Source organism: Desmodus rotundus, chromosome 10, assembly GCF_022682495.2.
Source record: "Desmodus rotundus isolate HL8 chromosome 10, HLdesRot8A.1, whole genome shotgun sequence".
In the NCBI taxonomy this organism is placed as follows: Eukaryota; Metazoa; Chordata; class Mammalia; order Chiroptera; family Phyllostomidae; genus Desmodus; species Desmodus rotundus.
The window spans coordinates 56370178-56394134 of record NC_071396.1 but is presented as its reverse complement, the minus strand read 5'-3'; the positions used below and the strand labels follow the sequence as shown (position 1 = coordinate 56394134).

Here is a 23957-nt window from a genome sequence, read left to right as displayed (position 1 = left end):
TCTGGGGTCTTTTGAAAATTAAGGGGGCTGAAATCCCTTGTAACTTGAAATAAAAAAAAAAAATGTCTACAGCTGAGATTTGCCATTGTTTTATTAGTGCTTCTGAGATTCCAGGAGCTACCTGTTGCCATTATCACTATGGGCAGTGTCCCTGTCAGGAGAAGCAACCTGGGACCCGGCAGAGGCATTTGGGGTGGTGGCCGCCCCATTGCTGCGGTCTTAGTGTGAGTGTGGAGGCCCATGTCTGAGCCAGGGACACCAGGCATCAAAGGCAGCAAATTCTGAGTCTCAGCATTCTGTGCCTCCCTTTCTCCCTGCAGCCCTCATCCATCCTCCCTTCCTACCTAGTACTGTCTTTTTGGCTTGGTCCTTCTAAGCTACAATCTCTCCCTGGTTCCATAATTTTGTTCAGTCTCAGAATGGAATACTCCCTCTACTGAAGGTCTGCTCAGCATTCTAAGAGCAAAGAAATGTGCTGTAACCTACACCAGACCCACTGAATCACTGGGGGTGATTCTGGTGCATGTGTAAGTTTCCAGGATGTGGCATTTACTGAATTACAGACTGCAGTCAAGATTTCAGAAACAGCTGGCTGAAAATAATTGCCTTGACTGGCTCTGCTGACCCCCCAGGAACCTAACCCACGTATATGTCATGCTCTCCTCATTTATCATTTATGGGCATATTGTTTTTTTTCCTCCATGGGGCTGAAACTTTGATATTAGACTTGCTAATGAGCAGCAACCATGCGGCCCTGCTGCCTGTCATTCAGTGCAGTTGATGGATTTTCCATGCAGCAGAGAAGAGCTTAGCAGTCAACCTCCTTCCACATTCTGCTCTCAGAAAATAGGCAAGGGGAGGGTCCAGCAGTGTCGTTGACACTGACCACAGCATATTTACTTCCTATGCAAAATAACCAAGGCAAAAAGACAAAAAGGGCTGACCTCTGGAAGGAGGTAGGATAGAAAAGGTGATGCTAGCAGCCACCTTTGCAGCCTCCAACTCCAGCACCATGAACGTGTCCCTTGCTCACCTCCACTTTGCTGGAGGGTACCTGCCCTCTGACTCCAAGGACTGGAGGACCATCGTCCCAGCTCTCTTGGTGGCTTTCTGCCTGGTGGGCTTCGTGGGGAACCTGTGTGTGATTGGCATCCTCCTTCACAGTGCGTGGAAAGGAAAGCCGTCACTGATCCACTCCCTGATTCTGAACCTCAGCCTGGCTGACCTCTCTCTCCTGATGTTTTCTGCACCTCTTCGAGCTACAGCATACTCCAGAGGTATTTGGGAACTAGGCTGGTTTGTCTGCAAATCCTCTGACTGGTTCATCCACACGTGCATGGCAGCCAAGAGCCTGACCATCGTTGCAGTGGCTAAAGGATGCTTCATGTATGCAAGTGACCCGGCCAAGCAAGTAAGTATCCACAGCCGCACCATCTGGTCAGTGCTGGTGGCCATCTGGGCTGTGGCTAGCCTGCTGTCCCTGCCAGAATGCTTCTTTAGCACCACCAAGATTCATGCAGGTGTGGAAATGTGTCTTGTGGATGTACCTGCCGTGGCCGAAGAGTTCATGTCAATGTTTGGGAAGCTCTACCCTCTCCTAGTATTTTGCCTTCCATTATTCTTTGCCAGCTTTTATTTCTGGAGAGCTTATGGCCAATGTCAAAAACGAGGAACTAAGACTCAAAATCTTAGAAACCAGATGCGCTCAAAGCAGCTCACAGGGATGTTGGTGAGCATCACCGTCACCTCTGCTGTGCTGTGGCTCCCCGGGTGGATAGCGTGGCTGTGGATGTGGCATCTGAGGGTGGGAGGCCTGGCCCCACCACAAGGTTTCATAGCCCTGTCTCAAGTCCTGATGTTTTCCATCTCTTCGGCAAATCCTCTCATTTTTCTAGTGATGTCAGAGGAGTTCAAGGAAGTCTTGAAAGGCGTATGGAAATGGATGATAACCAAAAAGCATCTGGCTGCCTCAGAGTCTCAGGAACCACCAGCTGGTCACTCAGAGGTTCTTCCCGACAATGTGCCCTCTCCAGAGTCCCCAACATCCATACCAGAAAAAGAGAAAAGTGGCTCTTCCTCCAGAAAAGAGAAAACTGGGAAGGCAGAGATCCCCGTCCTCCCCGATGTAGAGCAGTTTTGGCATGAGAGGGACATGACCCCTTGTGTGCAAGACAACGACCCTGTCCCCTGGGAACACGAAGATCAAGAGACAGGAGATTGAGCTAAATAATTAAGTTTCAGAGCAAAATGTGATTATTGTATTGCTGCTTATCAAATATGGCTGATGTTATCATGTAAAACAAAATTATTCCCTTTAGGAATTACAAAAATTGCTTCAGAGCCTGCATTTTCAAAATGTGGAATTTGGTAAGTAGAATGTCACGTTAGGAGCAGTGATTATGTTTCAGAAGTAAAACCAGGCAGCCCAAAGAACTGTGCTGTATGTTTGTGCCGCAAGGCATTCAAGCCTTGTCTGTCCTTGTTCACAGTGGCCATTTCATGGGCTGCTCTTCATCCCTGTATGTACCAGCTGGAGTGGAGCTTATCTGTCAAAAGCTGAACCCTCTTACCTTTAGCTTCTTCCTGAGCCCGCTAGCTGACTTCATCTATCAAACTTTATTTCACATAACCAAAGCTCAAAATCTATGTCCGCACAATGAGGTTTTTTCTTTAAAGATTTTACTTATTTTGAGAGAGGGGGGGAGGGAAGGAGAAAGACATAGAGAGAAACGTCAAAGTGTGATTGCCCCTTGTGCCCCCCTACTGGGGACCCTGGCCCCCAACCAGGAATGGAACCCTGGACCCCCTGGTTTGCAGGCTGGATTTCAATCCTCTGAGCCACACCAGCCAGGGCTCAGGTTTTTTCTTTAACATAACAATGAACACATTTCAATGAGCTTTCTTCATTTGCTTAAAATAAGTAAATTCACCTGATGAAAATCTATACAGAATGTCTAGGACTGAAGATTGCAGAATAAGAAACATCACTTTATTCCAGTTGTGGGTTGATTTCAAATCATGGCTTATTTGGGCCAAGCTTAAGTAAATTCAAATTTCGCCTTATGTCAAAGGCTGCTTCACTGAGCTTTTAATGCCATCTCAGTGAGTTTTCAGTTTCTAAGTCTAAGGATTTGAGCAGCTTACCATGCGTGACATTCTCTATTCCGACACGGAGAGAGAACTTGAAAAAACTACTCTTCTGTCTCCTCCCAAACACAGGAGACAGGTGCTCTTCCACAAGCTGAAATGAGTCTGTTCCTCCCAATACCTCCTTTCTCTCAAGATAAATTATAACCTATGGGTAATGATATAGGTATTAATTACCAGAGGCAAACATCAAATATAATTAAGTACAAAAAGGGGATACAAATGAACTGTCTTATTAAGTAGCATTAAATGTAACCTTAATGTTGAACTTGAACCCCACTCAAGTTTTAAAATGCCTCAGTTTTAAGTTATAAAGAGTAGCAAGAGAGAAAGGGGGGTGGGCAATGCAGAAAGAGAAGCAATAAAATTCAATTCTGTGTTCCCAAACATATTCCCAGTATAACTTGAATAGGCAGTAACTGCTCATTTTCTAGCAAGTTAAAGCACCCCCCATAAACATGACTATGATACATTTCTTCCCCTATTACACATACTGAGTACATTTATCCATGGTTCTCGATTACCCTATAATGGAACTTCTGAAGTATTTTCACTGAAGGATTCTCTCGGGGGGGGGAATTGTCTTTAAGGCAAGTGATGAAAAATTTAAAATATAATAAAATTGCTGCAGATGGAATTTGTGGATGGAATTTTTAAAAAATTGTTCAGCCTGGATGTTAGGGTTATTTTAACAAATGGTCGTGGTTTGCTTAACACAGAAGATAGGGCTGTTTTCACTCGGTTCATTTCATTCTGAGGCTCACATGATCACATAAAGTACAATTTAACCCGAGTATCCAAAATATTGTTATTGTGATGATAGTTATTCAACGGGATTACCTTTAACACTAGTCTGTGATGAACTATTTGAATTAAAGGTTTTTATGTATATTATATATAGTAAATGTAGGAGGTAAGATTCCAGTGTTTGATATTTTAACTTATAAACAAATAAAAACTGTTTCACCTCAGATAGTTTTGGAGATTTAAAGTCTCTGTCTTGAATGCTCCTTTCAAAATCATCATTTGGCACAACAAGGCTCTGTGGGGAGGTCTCGGGAAACTGACTCATTGATTTGTGGAGTGTTTGCTGATAAGCAGCAAGTCAAGATGCAGGACTGAAACAGTGTAATTCCAACAACCCTTTCATTAAGAGCTGAATGCTCAAAGTCCCGACCTGATCTCTTAAAGCAATCTGCATGAAAGAGTCTGATCTGCAACTTATGTGAGCAATCAACCCCAAATACTTCGTAACAAAAGCAGGAAATCAGGTATCTCCAAACTGGTTTCTTCCCACCTCTCTTATATGAGCAAGAGAATGCCGTGAATGGGCACACAACACCATGTGGGATTTAAAATAACCAACCACTCCAGAAGTTTCCCTTTTGCGAGACAGTCACATTTCTGTAATAGTTGTGTTTCTTTTGTCAAACACTTCAGTTTCACTCCTCATAAAATGTAAAAATCATTCAATGAATTTATATAAATGAACTTTAAAAATGGAGAAGGGGAAAAAGAAGAAAACAATCCTGTTGACTAGCAGTTGTACAGGTTAAGGCCTTAGTGAAGCAATCAATTCCAGGTCACTCCATACAGAGTTCACCTGAGTTTTGAGGCATAAAATACATTTAAGCTGAGTACTAAGTAACATAGATATGAATGTGTTTGTGTATGTGGGTGATGTGTATCTGTGCACGTAACAGATCTATTGGTAGTCCCTCTTTTTAGGTTGTGTTACAATCATAATTTGTGTAAGATTAACAGAAAAAATAGATTATCCTATTGACATTTATTTTTCTAAATGTTTTATTTATGTACTGAAACTAGAAACCTATGAAGGAATGAAGTAGAAGGATCTTTCTAAACTGGGGAGGTAAAGCTACAAAGAACAACTGGGGATCAAAGGTTAAGTTTCATGGCACGGTGGGCATGACACCTTGAAACGATGCCAAAAACAAACAAAGAAGCATTAACTGTCAGTGTTAATGTAAAGGGCAAAAACAAGAAAACAAAAATCAGCCTCTTGTTATAAGGCAGTAAGATACTGCTGAGACTGAGCACCATAATGGTTCTTTACACATCCCATCCCTTTTGTATTGAAAATAATTTATTATAGTCAAGCCTTTCAAAACTATGTGATATTCAAGACTTAAAGTCAACTTTTTTTTTTGTACCAAATTATATTTGCTGCTGCTTTTAAGAACAGGTTTAAAAGAAGTTTTTATAAACTATGTACATAATCATATACAATCCACATGTATAAAAAGGGCTGGTTTATTGTAGTTCAAATACATAAACTGAACATTCAAACATCTTAAAATTAAACTTTAGAAACAAAAGTTTAACATTCAAACAGGAGTATAGTTTACAGGGAACACCCAGGAAGGTAATCTGCTGTCTAACCCAGAGTACTGATAACGATCACTGAATGGTGAGCATGTTTAACCAGCAGTTCTCTATTCTGGCCAACATGTCAAATTATGACCGTGGTTCCACACCTGAGAAGAAATTACTAAACAAATCTTCTCTTAGGTTAAACAAGACTCGGCCTATAATTCAGAGGGGATAATCAAAGCACGTAAGTGAACAAATAAAACTAAAGTATTCTTTACAGACAAAGGTAAAAGTATGTCCATTATAATAATCTTAGCCTCTGGAAGATAAGAATTCAATTTTCAGTGTTTTCTCTTTTACCCGCTTTAAAAAACAAAATCAAAACAAACCAAACCCCAACTTAGGTTTTCTTGGAGTCTGTGGTATTTGTATCTTGCAAGTTCAAACCACAAATGCTCCTATGTCTTCAATGTGTAACACTGCTAGAAAGAATGTCACCAAAAGTCACTGACTTCCACACCTCATAAAAGGATGATTTTTAGCTTCAAGGTTTGAGACTTACTAGAGACAGCCTACATTTGAGTATGTATGTCAGTCATGCCACACAAAGAAAAGCATAAATATTTCCAAGTGTTCTCTGTCAGCAACTGTTCACGAATGCTCCTCCTTCTGTTCGTCAGATGGTTTTGCAAGTTTGACTAATGCACATACATGTAAAAACCTAAAAGTTGGCTCATGCAAGCATTTCGATTTAATAGAAACCCCTGTGGCAGAGTGTGCAGAATTATTTCGTTGACCGTCTGGTGGGCTCGGATGCGGTGGGAGGTGGGGGCGGGCCCCGGCGGTCCAGGTCGTCCACGTAGGCCACAATCAGTTTCCGCCTCTCCTCTGGCACACAGTCTAGTACCAGATACCGTTTGTCATTCTGCAAAATTTTCTCTACATCTTTCAGGTGCTGATCAGATTCCTGGATGAGCTTTTTGGATCTGAAATAAGAAAAGAAGTCCAAGAATTACTGACTGCTGTTCATAGGTCTTTCAGTTATGAGCTGGAAATGTCCATCTAGTTCCTAATTGTGTTTCCATTTTTTTTTTTAAGAAAAATTTCACTGCAGTGGTCACCTTTGTAAGTCGCCTCAGCAAAGACTCCAAGGAGTGAAAGGGCCTCAGAAGCTGAATTACCCTCCCACCCCTACTGGTGGTCCCTCCAGATCAGGGCTGAGGGTGGGTGGGTAAATCTTGCCCGTGCTGTACCTGTTCTGTGGATGAACAGAGGACTTCAGTCTGCGGGGCTGCCAATCCCAGCATCTTTCACAAGCTTTCACTTTCACATCTTTCACTAAATTAACTATAAAAATGTAGAAAGAAGTCTTACTTCACATCTAATTTAAAAGCCCAAGCTGATGCAAAACATTAAGGATCCTGACCAAAAAATCCAATGACAAAATACCTAAAAACCACACCCTCAGCACTATCTATCCTCCCGTGCACATACCCTTCATTAAGATGTTTCAAACTTCTCTTTTAAAGGAAGAAATGCTGGAGCATGAAACAACCACGGTTTCCTGCGCAGATTACTAACACCACCAAACTGTTCTAATGGCAAACTGTCGGGGCTGGGAGACGACTGGGCACGCTACAGAGAAATCTGGTCTTAAAGCTCTGTATAATTTAAATTTTTCTTCAAGCATCCAGCAAACTGCTTTCCTCTGAGAAAAAAATGTTTTTACTGAGCTTAAATAAGAGGATTTCAAGCTTGAGAATGGTTCAGAAACACTGAATAGTCTTCAGAGGAGTCAAAGGTAATTGAAGGGTTATCTAGAACAGTGAAGGATTATTTTAAAAGTCTCTGCATGAAATACAATTCTTATATAGTTGGGGGTACTCCTGAAAAAGCAGTGAAGTAAAAATAAAAGCCTGTTTTAAAAAGTGGAAAAGTGGATGGGTGGGTAACACAAAATAAGAATTGACATCTGGGCCCTTTCTTAAAAAAAAAAAAAAAAAAAAAAAAAAAAAGTAAGGCAGAGATGGGCTGGCTGTCTTTGGCCTTTGATAATAGTTGGCTGCTTCTTATTCTTAAAAATTAATAATGTCAACATGTGTGTGAATGCATAGTATGCTCTGGCCAATCGAGTAAGGACTAGTAAAGACAACTGCCGACATGGAACATTTCACTGCACACACCTATATGTTATAAATTTGGTCTCTTTCAAAAGCGTCCTGAAGTCAGCTTTGGCAGTGATGTATTTGTCTCTGATGTATTCTTCAAACTCCCTTTGTTTTTTCTGCAAAAAAAAAAACAACCCAAAAAAACAAAAAAAAAAACAGTAAGATTAGGGGGGGAAAAAGGCAATAAGATACATTTATTTTCTAATAATAAGTTAGGATAGAAACTCTTTGGGCTAAAAAAAAAAAAAGACATTATTATCAATTCTAAACATCAGAAAAGTTAGAAACTGAGACTGGATCTCTCAGCCTACCATGCTACCCAGCCTTGTACACTTTGTGGTCCACACATACATCTAAAACCCAACTTAGTAAGAACAGCAGAGCTAGGGGTTTCTGGACTCTACCAGAGAAACCAACCAGGAAAGGAGAATGATGGCATACAATGCACTATACTTCCTGACATCATTCACTGTTTCAAACCCTAACTGAGTCTGTTTCCTACACAGGAGTCAGAGAGCACCAGAACAGGGTTCAGCTTATAAACCTCAAGCATCTGAGGTTCCTCTACTCCAAGGTCTCAGGAGCACGTAAGAACTAGAGCTCACATTACGGTGTCCTACAACTGTAGCTTAAGCCAGGTGCTTTGACAGCCTGGTACTAACTGCCAGCCTGAATATGTCTATCTAGTGGATTCTGGCTATAACATAAATTAAAACTATGTCTTCATCGAATCTCTAAAATCCCAAACACAGGTTAGGTTTAACCCCAAAGATTATTATTTTAAAAAATATTTTATTGATTTTTAGAGAGAGAGGAAAGGAGGGAGAAAGATAGGGAGAGAAACATCAATGTGCAGTTGCCCCTGGTATCCCCCCACCTGGAGACCTGTCCCACAACCCAGGCGTGTGCCCTGACTGGGAATCAAATCGGTTGACCCTTTGGTTCGCAGGCCGGCCCTCAATCCAATGAGCCACAGCAGCTGGGGCAGATTAATTTTTAAAAATTTTTGAAATTAATTTTAAAGAGAGAGTAAGGCAGGGAGAGAGAAACATCAATTTGTTGTTCCGCTTATTTATGCATTCCATTCGTTGCTTCTTGTATGGGTCCTGAGTGGGGATTGAACCCACAACCTTGATGTATCGGGACACTGCTCTAACCAACTAAGCTACCTGGCCAGGGCCCCAAGGATTAATTTTTTAAAGTTTCCATTGTGCTGTCTTGTTAATATATTGTGCAAGACAAGAAAAATATAAACTTAAAATTCAGATTTATTTCTCATACACTTGAAAGTTATTCACATAAAACCATCAGCTTAGTTTTGGTCAACATACTAGTGATGCTGAATAAGCACCTAATTAATATTTATAAAGTCACACACACACACACACACACACACACACACACAAAGCCCTCAGACAAAATCCTCTTACCCTGTCACTGGAGGAGAACTTAATGCACCGAGGATCTTCCTTAATGATTTTTTTTACTTCTTTCCATGTGGATGTTAAGGTAATCTTTGAAAAGACAAAGTGATAGAAAGCATGAACACAGCGCACTTTCACTGAGGGGTCCAACCGCAGCACACATGGTATGTAACATTACACACTGACCTGCGGTCTCCTGGAATGCCAAGCGTAAGTGGACTAATTAGGGACAGGGAAGCAGCTTTAATGCAATTTCTTTGTGTTGGATTCCACAAGAGTTATTTTCATGGCCATACGTTCAAAGTAGCCTAGCACAATCACCTGCAAACCCTGTATCTCCAGGTGCAAAATCCTAACTTTGGAAGAGATCGGCACCAAAAGAGAGCAGGTAAACAGGAGCAAAACCTGGACAACAGAGTGTACACACTGACAAATAAGGGACTCTGCACCAAACTGAAAATGGAGCAAAAGGAATTTAATAAATTTAGCACACAAAGAGTGACTGGTGATCGATCACACATGCTAAGGACATTCTGAATAGTAGCCGCAGGAGCAGATATGAACTTGAAACCCACACACACACAAAAATTTATATAGTAAGAATATCATCAACATTTTACTACAAGTGTCATAACCCATGAATTCCAGTAATGGAGCTAAAGACTAAGACACTAAAAATCACGCCAATGTTTTACTTTTTGGAATTATTAACAAAGATTCATCTAGATTAAAATAGGAAAAATAAGAGACTCTTACTGCAGAAGTCTCGTCCAGAAGTTGCCTAAAGTGCTCCCTCTTCTTTTTGGTAAGTGCTTCGATGTGCTCGTTAAAGAGCTTCTCCTTCTCCTCTCTTTCCAGCAAGGACCCAGACTCCCAGCGGTGGTCCTTCCGCAGAGTCCTCCGCGTGTCAGACCACGACACGTCCGAAGAACGCACCTAGAACAGAGAGCTGCATCTATCACCAGATTTATCTTTACATGCTTCAACAATGAAAGGCTTGTTTGTTTAGGAATGATACATTTAATAAAAGAAGCTTCTAGCGACTTCACCTTAGTTACACAGTTAATAAGCAGTCACCAAAAATCCACTCCTTAAAGCCAGAAATCTTACCACCCAGAGCTCACCTAACCTATCGGGTATGTGTTCAGAGGTGATGAAGAGAAGATAACTTTCATCAACCGTGGTGTCTAATCACTTTAATAGTACTTAGGTACTCTATTTAACATCTGACCAACTTCTAGTACAAGAGATGGATGGATACAAATAAAGTAAGAAATACATGTCTTATTGTAGCACCAAGCAGCTCACACACACAAAGAGAAACACTCAATAAATCCTGAGCTCAAATTGGGACTTACCAACTACAATACATACTGGGAGTGACACTTCCAAGTATAAGCAAGAATTGACATGGTTAAGAAGACCAGATAACAGACAACCAGAGAGATTAGCTGGTTCACCAACCAGGAGAAAGGTAAGCTTCGCTGCTGGTAATGGCATTAGCAGTTAAGTCACTGCTGCCAATGTTAAGAAATGTGTGAGGATGAAAAGACAGAAAGGTAGGAAAAAGGAAAAATATAAAAACATTTATTTAACCAATATTTATGAGGCACCTAAATATGTGTCAGGTAAATACTGTGCTTGGCACTGGGAATACAAAGTAAGTCCTTCCTTCAGAGGGCTCGGTTTTTTTAGGGAAGACGGGCACTGTAAGCCAACAACTGCAATGACATTAGTAAGTGCTGCAGAGATATACGCTGAGCACAAGGGTAATAAAAGCAACGGTGAGATCAGATCTGCCCAATGGGCTGGGATCAGTCTCATAGAGAAGATGTTTGAGTGTGTTCTTGGAGAACGAGGAAGTTTGCCACCGTGGTGGGAAGTTTAAAAGCATTGTAGGTTGGAGGGACTGGAAGGAGCAACCGCAGGATTCTTCAAATGTAAGTATGGTTCATTAAAAGTTAAGTTCAGCAAGGCTAGAGCCTAACTAGAGGGCAAGAGAAGAAACCAAAGCAGGTAAGGTAATAAGAAGGCAGGGGAGTCAAGGAATGAACAGTCTTTTATATCATGCTAAGGAGACTGAAGGCAAAATGTAGGCCACTGCTAAGGGTAAGGAGGACCTTAACCTTTTGCAAGCACTGGGGAGAGTCACAAAATCAGATCTGCCTTTTACAAACATTCCTGTGATTGCAGTAAAGATGAATCTGAGCCCTGGCTGGTGTGGCTCAGTGGACTGAGTGCCAGCCTGCAAGCCAAAGAGTTGCTGGTTCGATTCCCTGTCAAGGCACATGCCTGGGTTGTGGGCCAGGTCCCCAGTGGGGGATGCGCGCGAGGCAATCACACATTGATGTTTCTCTCCTTCCCTTCCCCCCCTCTCTAAAAACAAATAAATAAAATCTTTAAAAAAAATAAAAAATAAATCAAGATGAATTCGGGGGGTGTAGAGGCAGAGAGGGAAATGAGGAAACGAGTCTATCTGTCCAGAGACGAGACAGGAGAAACTGAAAACTGATCAGCAGAAGCGGGGAAGAAATCTGAAGACCCAACAGAAGTGATTTGAAGAGCACCACTGACAGAAAGAAAAGAAACAGTAGGAAAGATGGCAACAAAAAAGGGGAAAAAACAAGCAGAACAGCAGAGCAGCCTGGGGCATTCACTGTAGGGACAACACACCCTACATACCTCAACAACCCTGGGTAATGCAGAAGTATTTTCAAGAAAATCCCAGGTTATCTCCTGGGAGCAGCACACCTCCAGTCCTACATCTCATACCATCTCCATGGACAGTAAGTGGCCATCACAGCGATGACCCCAAATCATCAACAAAAGGGTCAATTATGTCCAGCACACTCTGTTTCTTACTATGGCCTGTTGAGTGTGTAATAATTTAGGGTGACCTTCATCGAAATCAATAAAAATATAGCTTCGACACTAAAGACTATGACTTTTCATATATACAAAACATTTGACTTCTGAAAATGTTAAACACCTCCTAGGGGGTTGCCTATTTCAACAGGGCTAATACAAAGTACTCAATTTTAATGCACTTTATAAGTAAATTACCAAATTGTATCCCTCAATTTAAAGAATACTAAGATGTCCGCTATGAGATAATAAAATAGATTTCTAACACCCAGGACTTAGCAGCAAAGACAGTAAAAGAGTCCTATATACCATGTCAGACAGAAGGGCCTTGAAATTCTGGATAGCTTCTTCCCGCTTGTGCTGCTCCCTCTCTCGGTCTATTTCTTTTGTTTGTTCTGATCGAGCCTTCTGAACCTCTCTTTCTCGTTCTCGAAGGCTGGCCTCAATGCGGGCTTGTCTTTCAAGCTCCTTTTCTTTTTCTGAATCTAAATTCTGTAAAAGTGAAATTACATTACGCTTTTTACCAATTGCATCAAAATGTTACCATAATAAAACTAAGTTTGCCAAATACAAAATTTCAAACCTGCTTTTTACCGAGAACACTGTATACTTAAACACTGTACCTCATTTCCAAATCAACTACTAGAGACTCCTCCTATATTAAGAATATCAGTAAGAAAATTCCCAAACTCCCAAGCAGCAGCAAACACCTTTATAATTTTATTAAGGATTTTATTATTCCATGGTTACAGTACAAGTAAATGCAATAGTTACCTTGGCTATTTTTTCGATGTACTGTTTGAAAAGGTCTTCTCTCATTGATGAACTGTCCACTGCTTTGTACCGTGGATCACTTTCTACTTTGTCTTTTACTTTGCTCCATCTAGACTGACTGTCCAGGTGATGATTAGATAATAGTTCAAAGAAATCCGATTTAATCTACATTTCAAAACAGAATAAAGGAAAAACAATGAGAAATTCCTCATATCTAAATGCTTACAACTGAAAAAAAGTTCACGTACCTTAGAAATGAAAATAACTTTTAGTAAGAGAGTATTAGAATTGCTCTTTCAGAGAAATATAAAAATCAACACACATATAAGCTGTCATTTAAAAAATACCAAATTCTAGATAAATCATACTCTCCAATGAAATTATCCAGATACATAAAAAACTTTTATGTTGGTTATAACATATGATCTCAGAACTGCCATGTTTTCATCAGGAATATAAATTTGCATTTATTTTTTAGCTAAGAACCAGCTTAGAAACTGATAGTAAAGTCTTTTAACGTAACGCTAGTAAGAATGATTTATTTAAAAAAGCAGATGAATAAAATTTTTATTTGTTAAAATTAATAGGAGAATTTAGAAATAGTTGAGCACAAATAGCAAGTCTTATTAATCATTACAAATCTGAAGCCACTGTCAAAGGTCTAAAAACAAAAAATAAGTTCAATTTTTATATTTTAGTTTTAAAAAAGAGCAATGTGTTTGTTCTTATATATAAGAAAATCAGAGAATTTCTATCCTGGTCATAATTAATTACTAAAAAAAACTACATTCAGATTTTCTGTACTTTTTAGCCATTAAACATGTTTGCCTTTACCATTATACAACTAAGAATATGTGTTAATGAAATAACATACTTAACAACTGAAGTATCAAATTAGTAATATTATACCAGAAGTATTAAGTAAGATTAATTCTTTAGTAGCAACATGTGCAATATTTAGAAACCCTCTCCCAAAATGTATTTATAAAGTTTTTTTTTTTTTTTTTAATAGGGCTAGGAAGGGATAAATGAAGCATTTATTTTTGGCACTTTTGAGGACCTGTTTTAAAGTTTAGTCTCATCTAAGTTAGTTTGTATTCCTCCCTGGGAAGACACCCAATTAGCCAAGTCATTTTTTTCTGACCAAGTCAAGAACCTCTTCTTCCCGCAGAGATTAAAAATGCTGCCTTCCCTCCTCACCAAAAGAATGAGAAATTAGGAATGGAATCAGAATTTAAAATGTGTGGGCACAAAAATAAATGAATCATTCCTTCTGCCTATTCCAACCCTCTCATTTCCTCCTATAACCTCACTTCTCCCATTAGAGAACTAAAAGGGAAGTTGATGTCCTTCCTGGAAAACACTTGTAAGGTTATAAGGAACCATTTCTATGTTAGAGAATTTTTCAAAAGACAAAGAGCTAATCAGCTGTGGAGCGGCTCAACCTGGCTCTTGACTCTGTTTGGATTAATGAGAAATACTCATAAACCCAGTATTTCCAGACAGTGATAAAGAAACTACTTGATACAGTGGTGTAACAAATTTACTGTTCACCTTCTCTACCTTGTACCTGACAAGATGAATACCAAATCCTAGACACACGTGATAACTACAAGGCAACATTTATAAAATTCATACGAAATAAAAACATGCAAGCTTTATCAAATAGGAATCTTCCTAAGCCATAGGAATTTATATTAACCAAAAATGATTTTCAAATATTACACACAAAGCTTATAAAGTAAAAATTTTCAAAGTTTTTAAAATGTGTTATGTATAGTCAAAGTAAACTTTAAATAAAACTTATTCACCAAATATGAAAGTACCTTACCATCTACGCTGTTTAATTTAATAGGGAGAAATAGTCTCCTTGGCCTCATGTACTATCATAAAAACACTTAAGTTGTTCAGCAAAAAATTTGAAAGAAGCAAAAAACATGCCAATTTCATTAAAGGACTAACTCCATTATGTATAACTTCAAATGTGCTGTCCCAAAAGGTAAATTATTTGAACCACAATTTTATAAAAATTGGTTACAATAAAAATTATAATAAAAACTTGAGGGACGCTACTCTAGCAAACAAAACAGTCTAGTAAAAAATAAATAGAGTTTTGGGGGTATTTTTTCATAAAATGGAAAAATTACCAGGGAATGCTACACGAAAATGTACCCTTTAGCCTGAAAATCCCCATTAAAAGGGAAAAAAAAGAGGATTTCACTGAAAGTCAATGTCCTTCACAGGCTTTTGATTCAGCAAGTAATTACCTTTCAATGTTTACTATGCAGCTACTGATTCAGTTAGAGAATCACAAGAATAAGGAAAGAAACGCCAACATATCAGCATGATACTGGTACTGATCTTACTCTTCAATCATACAGTTAAAATGGGATTAAAACAACAACAACAAAAAATATACACAACATACTTCATAAGATTATACAGTGGAAGTCATGAAGAATGTGATCAAACTTCATTAACCAAACACTATACTATAATACTATATTTAAACCCTTACTTTAAAGATGTTTTATGCTTTCATGGTCTAGTTAGTAACTGATTTTGCATCCTTTGAATTGGCTGAGGAAGTTTTACTTTTTCAAAAAACTCAGTAATGGTACAAAACCAAAGCTGTAAATTAAAGAATTAAAATTTTGCAACCAAAAGAAAGTAACACTGAATGTATTAGGTTGATTTAGATGTCACGTCTATTTAATTTCTTATTTTAACTGACACATTCTGGGCACAACTCTCATCCCTTCATAAAGAAAAAGACTAAAGAAATGTAAAGTACTGGAACTGCAGGAGGCTAAAGTCACCCACCACACACAGGTACACAATTCTTTCCTCACTAGGGAATCCCCAAACACTCTGTGTATCAGTAATTGACAGCTGTCAGGCTGGACTGATTGACAGGCCGCACAGCATAAAACTGCAGAGTCTATCCGCTTGTTATAAAACAGAACACATAAAACAGTTACATAAAAAAAAGTGTTCAGGAAAAAAATAACATGAGTTACAAGTGGAGAGAGAAACATTCAACTTATATAAAAGCAATCATACAGTACCAATCATTTATTTGCATGGTTTTCTTTAATCAAAAAAGTTATTACTACTAAAAGTCAAAAGTAGCAAATAATTAACATGTTTCTGCTATACCACATAACATGTTTAAGTAGAATGTGATTTTGCACATTTCCTCTGAAAAGCATAATCATTTTACACACACAAAAAATGTTAACGCTGAAATAATTCTGGAAAAATCTACTTTTTGAGGCCAAATTTCAGGTATTTCTGACAGAAGTTATTTCATCTAATACTGTTGTTTTCTTCACTGAAAGAGACTTTCTTCCCAACAAAAGTAGTATTACTTCCCCAACATTTAATAGAACTTGTTATAGTCTAACTTCCTGGAACAAGAGGTAATTTTAAATGTCGAGAATGATTAGGCTTCAGAGGTTCTTCTTCTCCGTCACCAAGCAAACAGGGACACTAAGGAGAGTGGCTGCATGTGTTGATGGTCCACACACCACTGGTGCCATCAACCCCTGCCTCCCCGCCCCCGTGCCTGCCTCCTCAGTGGTGAGCTCCTCTCCACTCCTGACACTGCTACAAATGACATTTGGATCTCATTAATCCTTAATAGTTGACCTTTAATTCTGATAAGCAATAATTTATACACAAAGATATGTTTACTGAAAGATTAAAAGTCACTAAAATGCTTTCAGAAGGCAAAAAAGATAAAGAAGCTTTTGAAACTTAAATGTAACCACCTATGAAGAATCTTGAAATCTTAGCAGACAGACAGGCCTAACAACCAGTTCTGGGTTTACCGGGCATCTCAGTGTTAATAAAATTTAAAGCAAACCTATGTAGTTTAGTGAAGCTACTAAAATAACCATTATGGAAGCAAAGTGACAGAATATATACATATAAACAATTATAAGAGTTAACTTAAAAGGCTAAACAGTAAATGTGGCTCCAGTTATTTATGCTCATGAATGATGTTAGAAACACAGCACCAGCTTAGTCCCTTCCCTCTCACACTCCCACCAATCATACCACTGGAACCAAAACCATCTTACCTTCTCACCTCTGGTCTTCGAATCTTCTTTCTCTTTCTTCCGTGCAGCTGCCACAAATTCATTAAATAAGGCTTCTCGATCTTTCATCTTCTCAATTGCTTTGAATCTTGAGTCTTTAGCATGCTTGGCTGCAAATTCACTAAAAGTAGCTCTGTAACAAAATGGCAAGTGTGCTAGCTTTGGCAGAGCTATTTCTCTGCTTGTAGAAAGATATCGCAGTCATTTTTCCAGCAAGACTGTGTGCCAAATAGACACTGAGTCCCAACCCCTGCTAAACAGTCAACAATGAGCTTTCTGTAGAAAGGAGTCTAAAGGTAATGTGATTAGAGATTTGTTTACTATCAGAATAGTGGTGAGAGGATCCACACACCAGAGACCAAAGGCGGCAATCTGCTTTAAGAGACTTAAATAGCTCATCTAGTTCTATCCTGACATGAGGCTGAGTCCAGCTTCTACCTCTTATTGAATTAGCTCTCCTTCCATAAGCAACTATAAAATGGGACAAAATACATAAGGCATCTGAGTTCAAGCAGTAGACAACAAACAGGTAGAGTAAAACTGAGGTAAGCCCCACTGCCCTTTGCCTTGGGACAGTTTCCCAAGGTGCAGAAGACTAGTGTCCAAGCAGAGAGCAATGGTCCCAATGAGCTAGAAGCAGCAAAGATCAGAGTTTGGGTGCTAAAATGCTAGAGAAAGAAGCTATAGAGAGGGTGCCCAAGGAGGATGCCACGTAGGATTCCCCACCAGTCCAGAGCCAAGCCTGAGCCGTACAAAGGCAGAAAAAAGCCACTCCCTGTGCCACATTGCTGCGTGGTTAGGAGCAAAGGAGAGACACTAGAGACTGAGGAGTGCTGGGGGGAAGGGGGTCAGTATTAAGACAACAAAGATCAAAGATTAACAAGGGAGACAAAGTTGGAAGGTTAAGAGAAACGCCTTCCAGTTTCTGAGATCCACACTAACAAGGCATAAAATCAAACCTAAAATTACTGTGGTGAGCCAGTAATTGAACTGCCTGGTAAAACAAGAATTCACACTCTTCAGAGGAAGATAACAGACTTGAGTCTCTACCCATGATTCAGTTTCCAATATTCAATTAAAAATAACTCAACATACAAAGAAATACATGCTCCATAGAAAAAAACTTAAAATCCAACAGACATCGAACCCAAGATACTCAGATGTTGTCTGGGCAAATACTTTAAAACTACTTAATTATATTGAAAAAATTAAAGAAAAATGGTTCAAAGAACTGCAAACATGGTGAGTGAACAAATAGGCAGTCTGAGCAGATATGGAAAATATTAAAGAGAAACTGACACAATCACTTGATGGGCTTAACACAAGAGTAGAGATAGTAGAATAAAGCATCAGTAACTACAAGTTAGAGCAGTAACAATTGTCTAATCAAACAAGGACACAGACATCAATGTATAGATCCAAAAAGCTCAGCAAACACCAAGCAGGCCAAATACAAAGATGAGGTGTATGAAAGCTAATGAGGAAAGACATAAAAAAAGAAGTTTCCTTATGAATAAAAGCATTTACAAAACTTTCGTACATTTGGATATATTTTAGTATTTGAGGCTTTTACTTTATATAATAATAATTCCCTCATATAATAAACACTCCCATAGTTTTTAGAGGGGAAAAATAGAGCAAACTGAACAGATTACAGGCTTTAATTGTGAAGAAAACCCTGGCTGGTTAACTTCAGAATTTAAACATCATCTGAGGATTAGGAGCACCACTCACGGGTAACACTTGCTATTTTTAAGCTTTGCTAACCAAAGTCAGAGTCTAACATTCTTTTATATGGAACTGATACTACTCACAATATCGAATTTCATTAAATCAATAATTTAAACAACAGGATATATCACAAAGCTGGTTTGAACAATGGATATGTAACCATAATGAAATTCTAAGGTAAAAGTGTATCCCAGAAAAGGTATCATATGTAGTCCATTCAATCTGTTTTATTTTCATGATAAATCAAGTACCTTACTTTATAAATCTTAGGACAGAAAAAGCAATACTATGATTAAAGAAAAAGCTTTTAAAAATGCAAAAGTAACATGTAAAAATGTGAATTCAATTATTTTACACTTATATTAGTTTTAATGGGTAAAATCATTAATATTTTACCAGAACAGACTAAAATGAAATTGTAGCATTAAGTTGCCATAGAGATGTTTTTATTTGACTCATCTCTTAACTCCAAAAAGCACTACTTTATAAAAGACATAGTGTAAAAACCCTTTTCTGGGGGGTGAAGTTAGGTGGGGGGTGGATATTGGTGGGTGGTAAAGGATTAGGAAAAATACAATGATCAGGAATTGACCTGAAATTTGTATTTAAAAAAAAGAAAAAACAAAACAAAACAAAGAAGAGACAGGCACTGAAGTTAAAGTAATTCTCCCCAGCCATTCTTTCCCTTGGAATAAGTTCCAGTGCTTTATGTCTATAAACTCTACTAAAGAGCATTTGTGATCCTAGTCTTTTCCCAATTCAAAGAGAAATCTAGGTCAGTGGACAGTATGTTCTCAGTTTTAAGTTATTCCTCCTGGTTCTAATCTCTAGGCTAGCATTAAATGCATTGATATAGCAACACGTAACAGCGCAATGCCCCAAATGCTAAGGCTTCTAGTTATGTGCCTGATGACTCTCTTTTTTGAAGTAACCTGCATAATTTAGATCACTCTAACAAGTCTAGGTGCTCCAAAAGAACATCAGGAGGGCACTGACATACAGCAAGACTTAATCTGTCAAACCCACAAAAGGAAAACACCTTTGGAGTCTCAATTATTCCCAGATCCGTGAAAGGGATAGTTACGTTTTGCTGAATCATTTGAAAATAAGATGTAGACACTGTGAGACTTAATCTATAATCTATAAATATTTCAGCATGTATCTCCTGAGAATAAGTACTTTTTCTCCACAACCGCAACACTCAAGAAAAGTATGCTAATTCTCTAACGTCATGTAATAACAATCCATATTCGAATTTCCTGAACTGTCTCTAAAAATGCCCTTTACAACCCATTGTCAACTAGTGTGATCCATGAACTCAAACTCACTCTTTGATTAAGAAGAAGCCCGAGCCCAGCCGGTGAGTTTGAAAACCTGTCACCCCTTGAAGACTAACTATGACATTCTTCATAGCCACAAATCTTCTTGTATTTTCTGAAATCTGTATTAATGCCACAGCAGGTTTCTTTTCATAGTTCAAATATAAAATTATAATGCCAAAGATACTGTCTCACACAACACAGATCCACCGACAAAAAGAACTGTTTAAAACAAGATGAACTTATAAAAAGTGTTACTTAACCCAGAGACTCCACGAGTCCAACCAATAGTTTTAGAAATTCTCCATGTTCTGGGGTGTTCACAACCACCTACTACCACAACTAAGGCAAAAATAAGAAAGTAATTCTCCTGGCCTGGACTGCCTGCGTCACACGGGAGTCTGGCTGAAATCCCACATTCATGTGGGCAAGTTACTTCATTTGCTGTCTTACTTCCCTTCTTTGTAGAACAGGTATGACATGGGCACCTAAATCACAGCGGCTGTTTTAAAGATTGAATGAGATAATATATGTGCGTGTGCACTTACACACAGAAGCACTTAAAGATATATGTGTACGTATGCACCTAAAGGGCACAAAAAACTACCCAATAACTGATATTATTATTGTTATTATAATGCTAGGCACATAAGTTTAAAATGTGTCATTTTCTTCAGCCCACTACATATATTCACTACATACTAACAGTCAATGAAAAACATTGGACAAAACTATAATCCAGACGCTAAGAAAACTGCAAGGTCCTTCACTACTCCAATCGAAATAATATCCCTGTTCTGCAATTTATTATATGTAAAACTTTAAGAAGATAGGGACAGCTTTTCTATGATTTACCAGTTTCTAGGGAAGAAAACTTGTTCCCACAGGAAAACATTTAAAAACAAAGGTCTCCTTCAGAAAAGCAGTGCCTCTCCCAGAGCACCACGGATTCCTCCACAGGACACAGATCAGGGATGAAGATTACAAAAGCAGGAATCAGTAACCATATCTAAACCTCCAAATTAGCTCATACATATGCATATATACATTTATTTATACATGTAAATGCATACATACACATTTATACCTATACACATTCATATATATGGATACAATTCTTTAACTGACCTTTAGAAGAAAACACACACATATTTTAGACAGTGGGCAGTAATGAACCACATACCTTGGATTAAATTTTGCTTCTTCCATCATTTTTTTGAAATCTTCCTTGGCTTGCATAATTTTGTTTTTCTTTTCCCTGCGTTCTTCCTCCGCCCTGGTCTTTACATACTGATCAAATACCTGTCATGAAAATAAACCGATTTGACAAGGTAGTCATTCATATAGGTAATTTAACTACCAAATTATGGCATCTATAAAAAAATACTAACTCATTATCTCTGCCCAATCTATAACAAGAAAAATATAATAACTCCATTATATGCAGGCTATCTATAGCAAGTCTCACTTTAAAGCTCCAGTTGACAGTATTATGAAAGCATGCAACCTTCTGCTTAGGCTTCCAGAATAAAGTTAAAAGCTTCTTTAATTTTTATTTTCCCTCATTACATATTGAATACATGATTATTTTAAAAATTTCAAGCAATTTAGAAATGTTTAAGAGAAATCACAATCCTATCAAATCCCTTCTAGAAAAAACATTGACAGTATGGAATCCATATTTATTTCCCTGCTTGTCTTTAAGACATAATTTTCACCAAAATAACCATGATTCACATCTATTCTATTTTTCTCCACTTAATTTTTTTTAAAAAAATTTTATTTATTGAAAGGAAGGGGGAGAAGGGGGAAGAGACAGACATTGGTTTTTTGTTATACCCATCTGTACATTCATTGGTTGATTCTTGTATGTGCCCTGACCAGGGATCAAACCTGCAACCTAGGCGTATCAGGATGACGCTCTGACCAAATCAGCTACCTGGCCGGGGTTTCCCACTTAATAATTTATAGTCAAAGATAAGTGAATATGCACATCTATTTCCTGCCTTCTACAAACACTAATAAAATTACGGTAGAGGGATTTCTTTTTTAAAGTTGTAACAGGAATAAGGAAACACAAAAAAGAGAAACAGTAACTCTGGAAGATGAAAAGCAGATGGACAAGTGGTAAAGGGTCCGCTTTCTCATTTGGCAGACATGAGAGAGCGGACCCTAAACCAGCAGTGAAGAAAACAAAGGAATGAATGAAAAACAAATTGTTTCTCTTAAAGACCAAGATTTATAAAGAATCCACCCACTTTTATCAAAATACTGGATAACTGCTCTAAAAAAATAAAAGAAAGGAAGGGAGGGAGGAAGAGAAACTTAAAAAAAATTATTATTAAAGAACCCTCAACAGCTCAGGGACTGGTGGCACCAGATGCGCACAGAGGTGAAAACAGGGGAACTGCTGCAATAAGGCTATTTAGGAAGCAGTTCAGTCACTAGATCCCCTTCACCAAGTTTATGTACCTGGGGGCACTGCCACTCCTGAACTTCATCACTCAAAGGCAAGTAAGTGCTTATTCTCTAGAGCAAGGGTTGGCAAATCATGGTCTGCTGGCCCACACTGGCCTGCTGCCTGTTTTTATACAGACCAAGACTAGTCTTGACATTTTTAAGGGGTTTCTGGATAGAGAAATAGAAAATTTCATGATACATGAAGCCCAAATTTCAGTGTCCATAAAGCTTTATGTGAACATAGTCGTGGTCATTCCTTTACATACATCTATGGGTGCAGTTACACAATTGTGAAAGAGATCACAGGGGGAACATGAATTAGGAGTGAAGCATACCAGACTGAGAACACAGGCAACTAAGGAAACATTTACACACACATATTCTGACACAGCTCCTGAGTGAAGAACCAAAGCAGCAAGAATTGTCAATCCAGCCAGATGACCAGAAGTTCTTATCCAGGATCTGACCAGCCTAAAAATTACTTGCTCCAGGGGATTCTTAACAAACCCTAGAGCAGGAATTCTCAACCTCAACATTTTTGACATTTTGGGCGGGATAGTGTTTAGCAGCACCCCTTGGGCTACCATAACCAAACTGTCCCTGGCTGAGAACCACTCCTCCAAAATAAAGCCCATATCATAAGAACCCAGCTAGATGGTAAGATCATCTAGTGCTTCAGTGCTTCGTTCCTAGTCTTGAGCAGTCAGGGTCAATACGACGTCTAAGGCAACTCTCCATCTTGAAAAATAGAGACCAAAACAGGAAAACGTTGGTGGAAAAAAAGACTATGTAGGAAAATGAAATTTTAAACAAAGAAGGCAAAAAATCATAAGCTATCTCATAGAATTAAGATAGTGAAACCATAAAACAAGAACACTCAACAAATAACTCCTAGAAACTAAACATAACAGAATTAAAAAATCTAATTGAAGGATTAGACAATAAAGGTGAGAAAATCATCCACAAAGTTCAAACAATATGCAGAAGTAGAAAAAGAAATGGTAAGAAACTTTGAGAATCAGCCCAGAAGGGCAAAATCTGTCCCAGAATGGAAAAAAAAAAAAAAAAAGTTAGAAGCAAATCAAAAAAGTAATGCGAGGAAATCTCACAAAATTGAGAGACTGTGTTTCCACATTCAAAGAGCCACCATATGCCCAGTACAATAGGCCTTTCCACCAGGGTACATAATCACCATGAAATTTCAGAACACTAAGGACTAAGGAAAGATGCTACAGTCTTAATAAACAAAGAGGTCCATACACAAAAGAACCAGTCAAAACCACCACCACAACCAGAAGTAGAACAATGGCTTCAAAATCCTGAAGGAAAACATTTCCAACCCAGTCGAGCAATTTCAAATCAGGATACAATAAACATGTTTTTAAGTATTTAAGGCCTCAACTATTTATTTCCTATGCAAGTTCTCTCAAGAAGCTACTATGGGAATGGAACACATCAAAAGGGAGTAAACCAAGGAAGAAAAGACTTATGATATAGGGAACAGGTAAACTCCCCTACTTATCCTCTTAAAAAACCAGAGAGATGAAGAAAATCCCCCAAGATAATGGTAAAAAGCTGTCATCCTCCAAAATGACAGCCGTATATCAGGGGCAGAGGAAAACCAGTCCAGAC

The 23957-nt window shown here is 38.5% G+C and overlaps 2 protein-coding genes across 6 annotated transcripts in view; one reads left to right on the top strand and one right to left on the bottom strand.

The window, feature by feature from the left end:
- The first annotated feature begins 967 nt into the window (after positions 1-967).
- GPR151 (G protein-coupled receptor 151) lies at positions 968-2221 on the top strand. The gene has a single exon (XM_024575047.1). It carries the CDS (start codon positions 974-976, stop codon positions 2219-2221), a length of 1248 nt encoding a protein of 415 aa, XP_024430815.1. The 5' UTR covers positions 968-973.
- A 3184-nt stretch (positions 2222-5405) lies between these two features.
- Positions 5406-23957, bottom strand: part of TCERG1 (transcription elongation regulator 1) — a 59225-nt gene continuing 40673 nt past the window's right edge. For 4 of the 5 annotated variants that reach the window (XM_053912658.2, XM_053912659.2, XM_053912660.2 and 1 more), the window contains 8 exons: positions 21049-21167; positions 16798-16948; positions 12713-12877; positions 12248-12430; positions 9830-10009; positions 9080-9163; positions 7665-7765; positions 5406-6467 (listed from right to left, as the gene is read on the bottom strand). In XM_053912658.2, the coding sequence (XP_053768633.1) occupies positions 6266-6467; positions 7665-7765; positions 9080-9163; positions 9830-10009; positions 12248-12430; positions 12713-12877; positions 16798-16948; positions 21049-21167 (1185 nt within the window). In that variant the 3' untranslated portion in view covers positions 5406-6265. Of the gene's footprint in view, positions 6468-6734; positions 6829-7664; positions 7766-9079; positions 9164-9829; positions 10010-12247; positions 12431-12712; positions 12878-16797; positions 16949-21048; positions 21168-23957 lie in introns of all 5 variants that reach the window. The other variant, XR_008425289.1, reaches the window with a different exon arrangement.

Excerpts from the sequence above, each read along its gene's own strand:
- GPR151 (XM_024575047.1), top strand. The coding sequence starts at position 974 with ATGCTAGCAGCCACCTTTGCAGCCTCCAACTCCAGCACCATGAACGTG.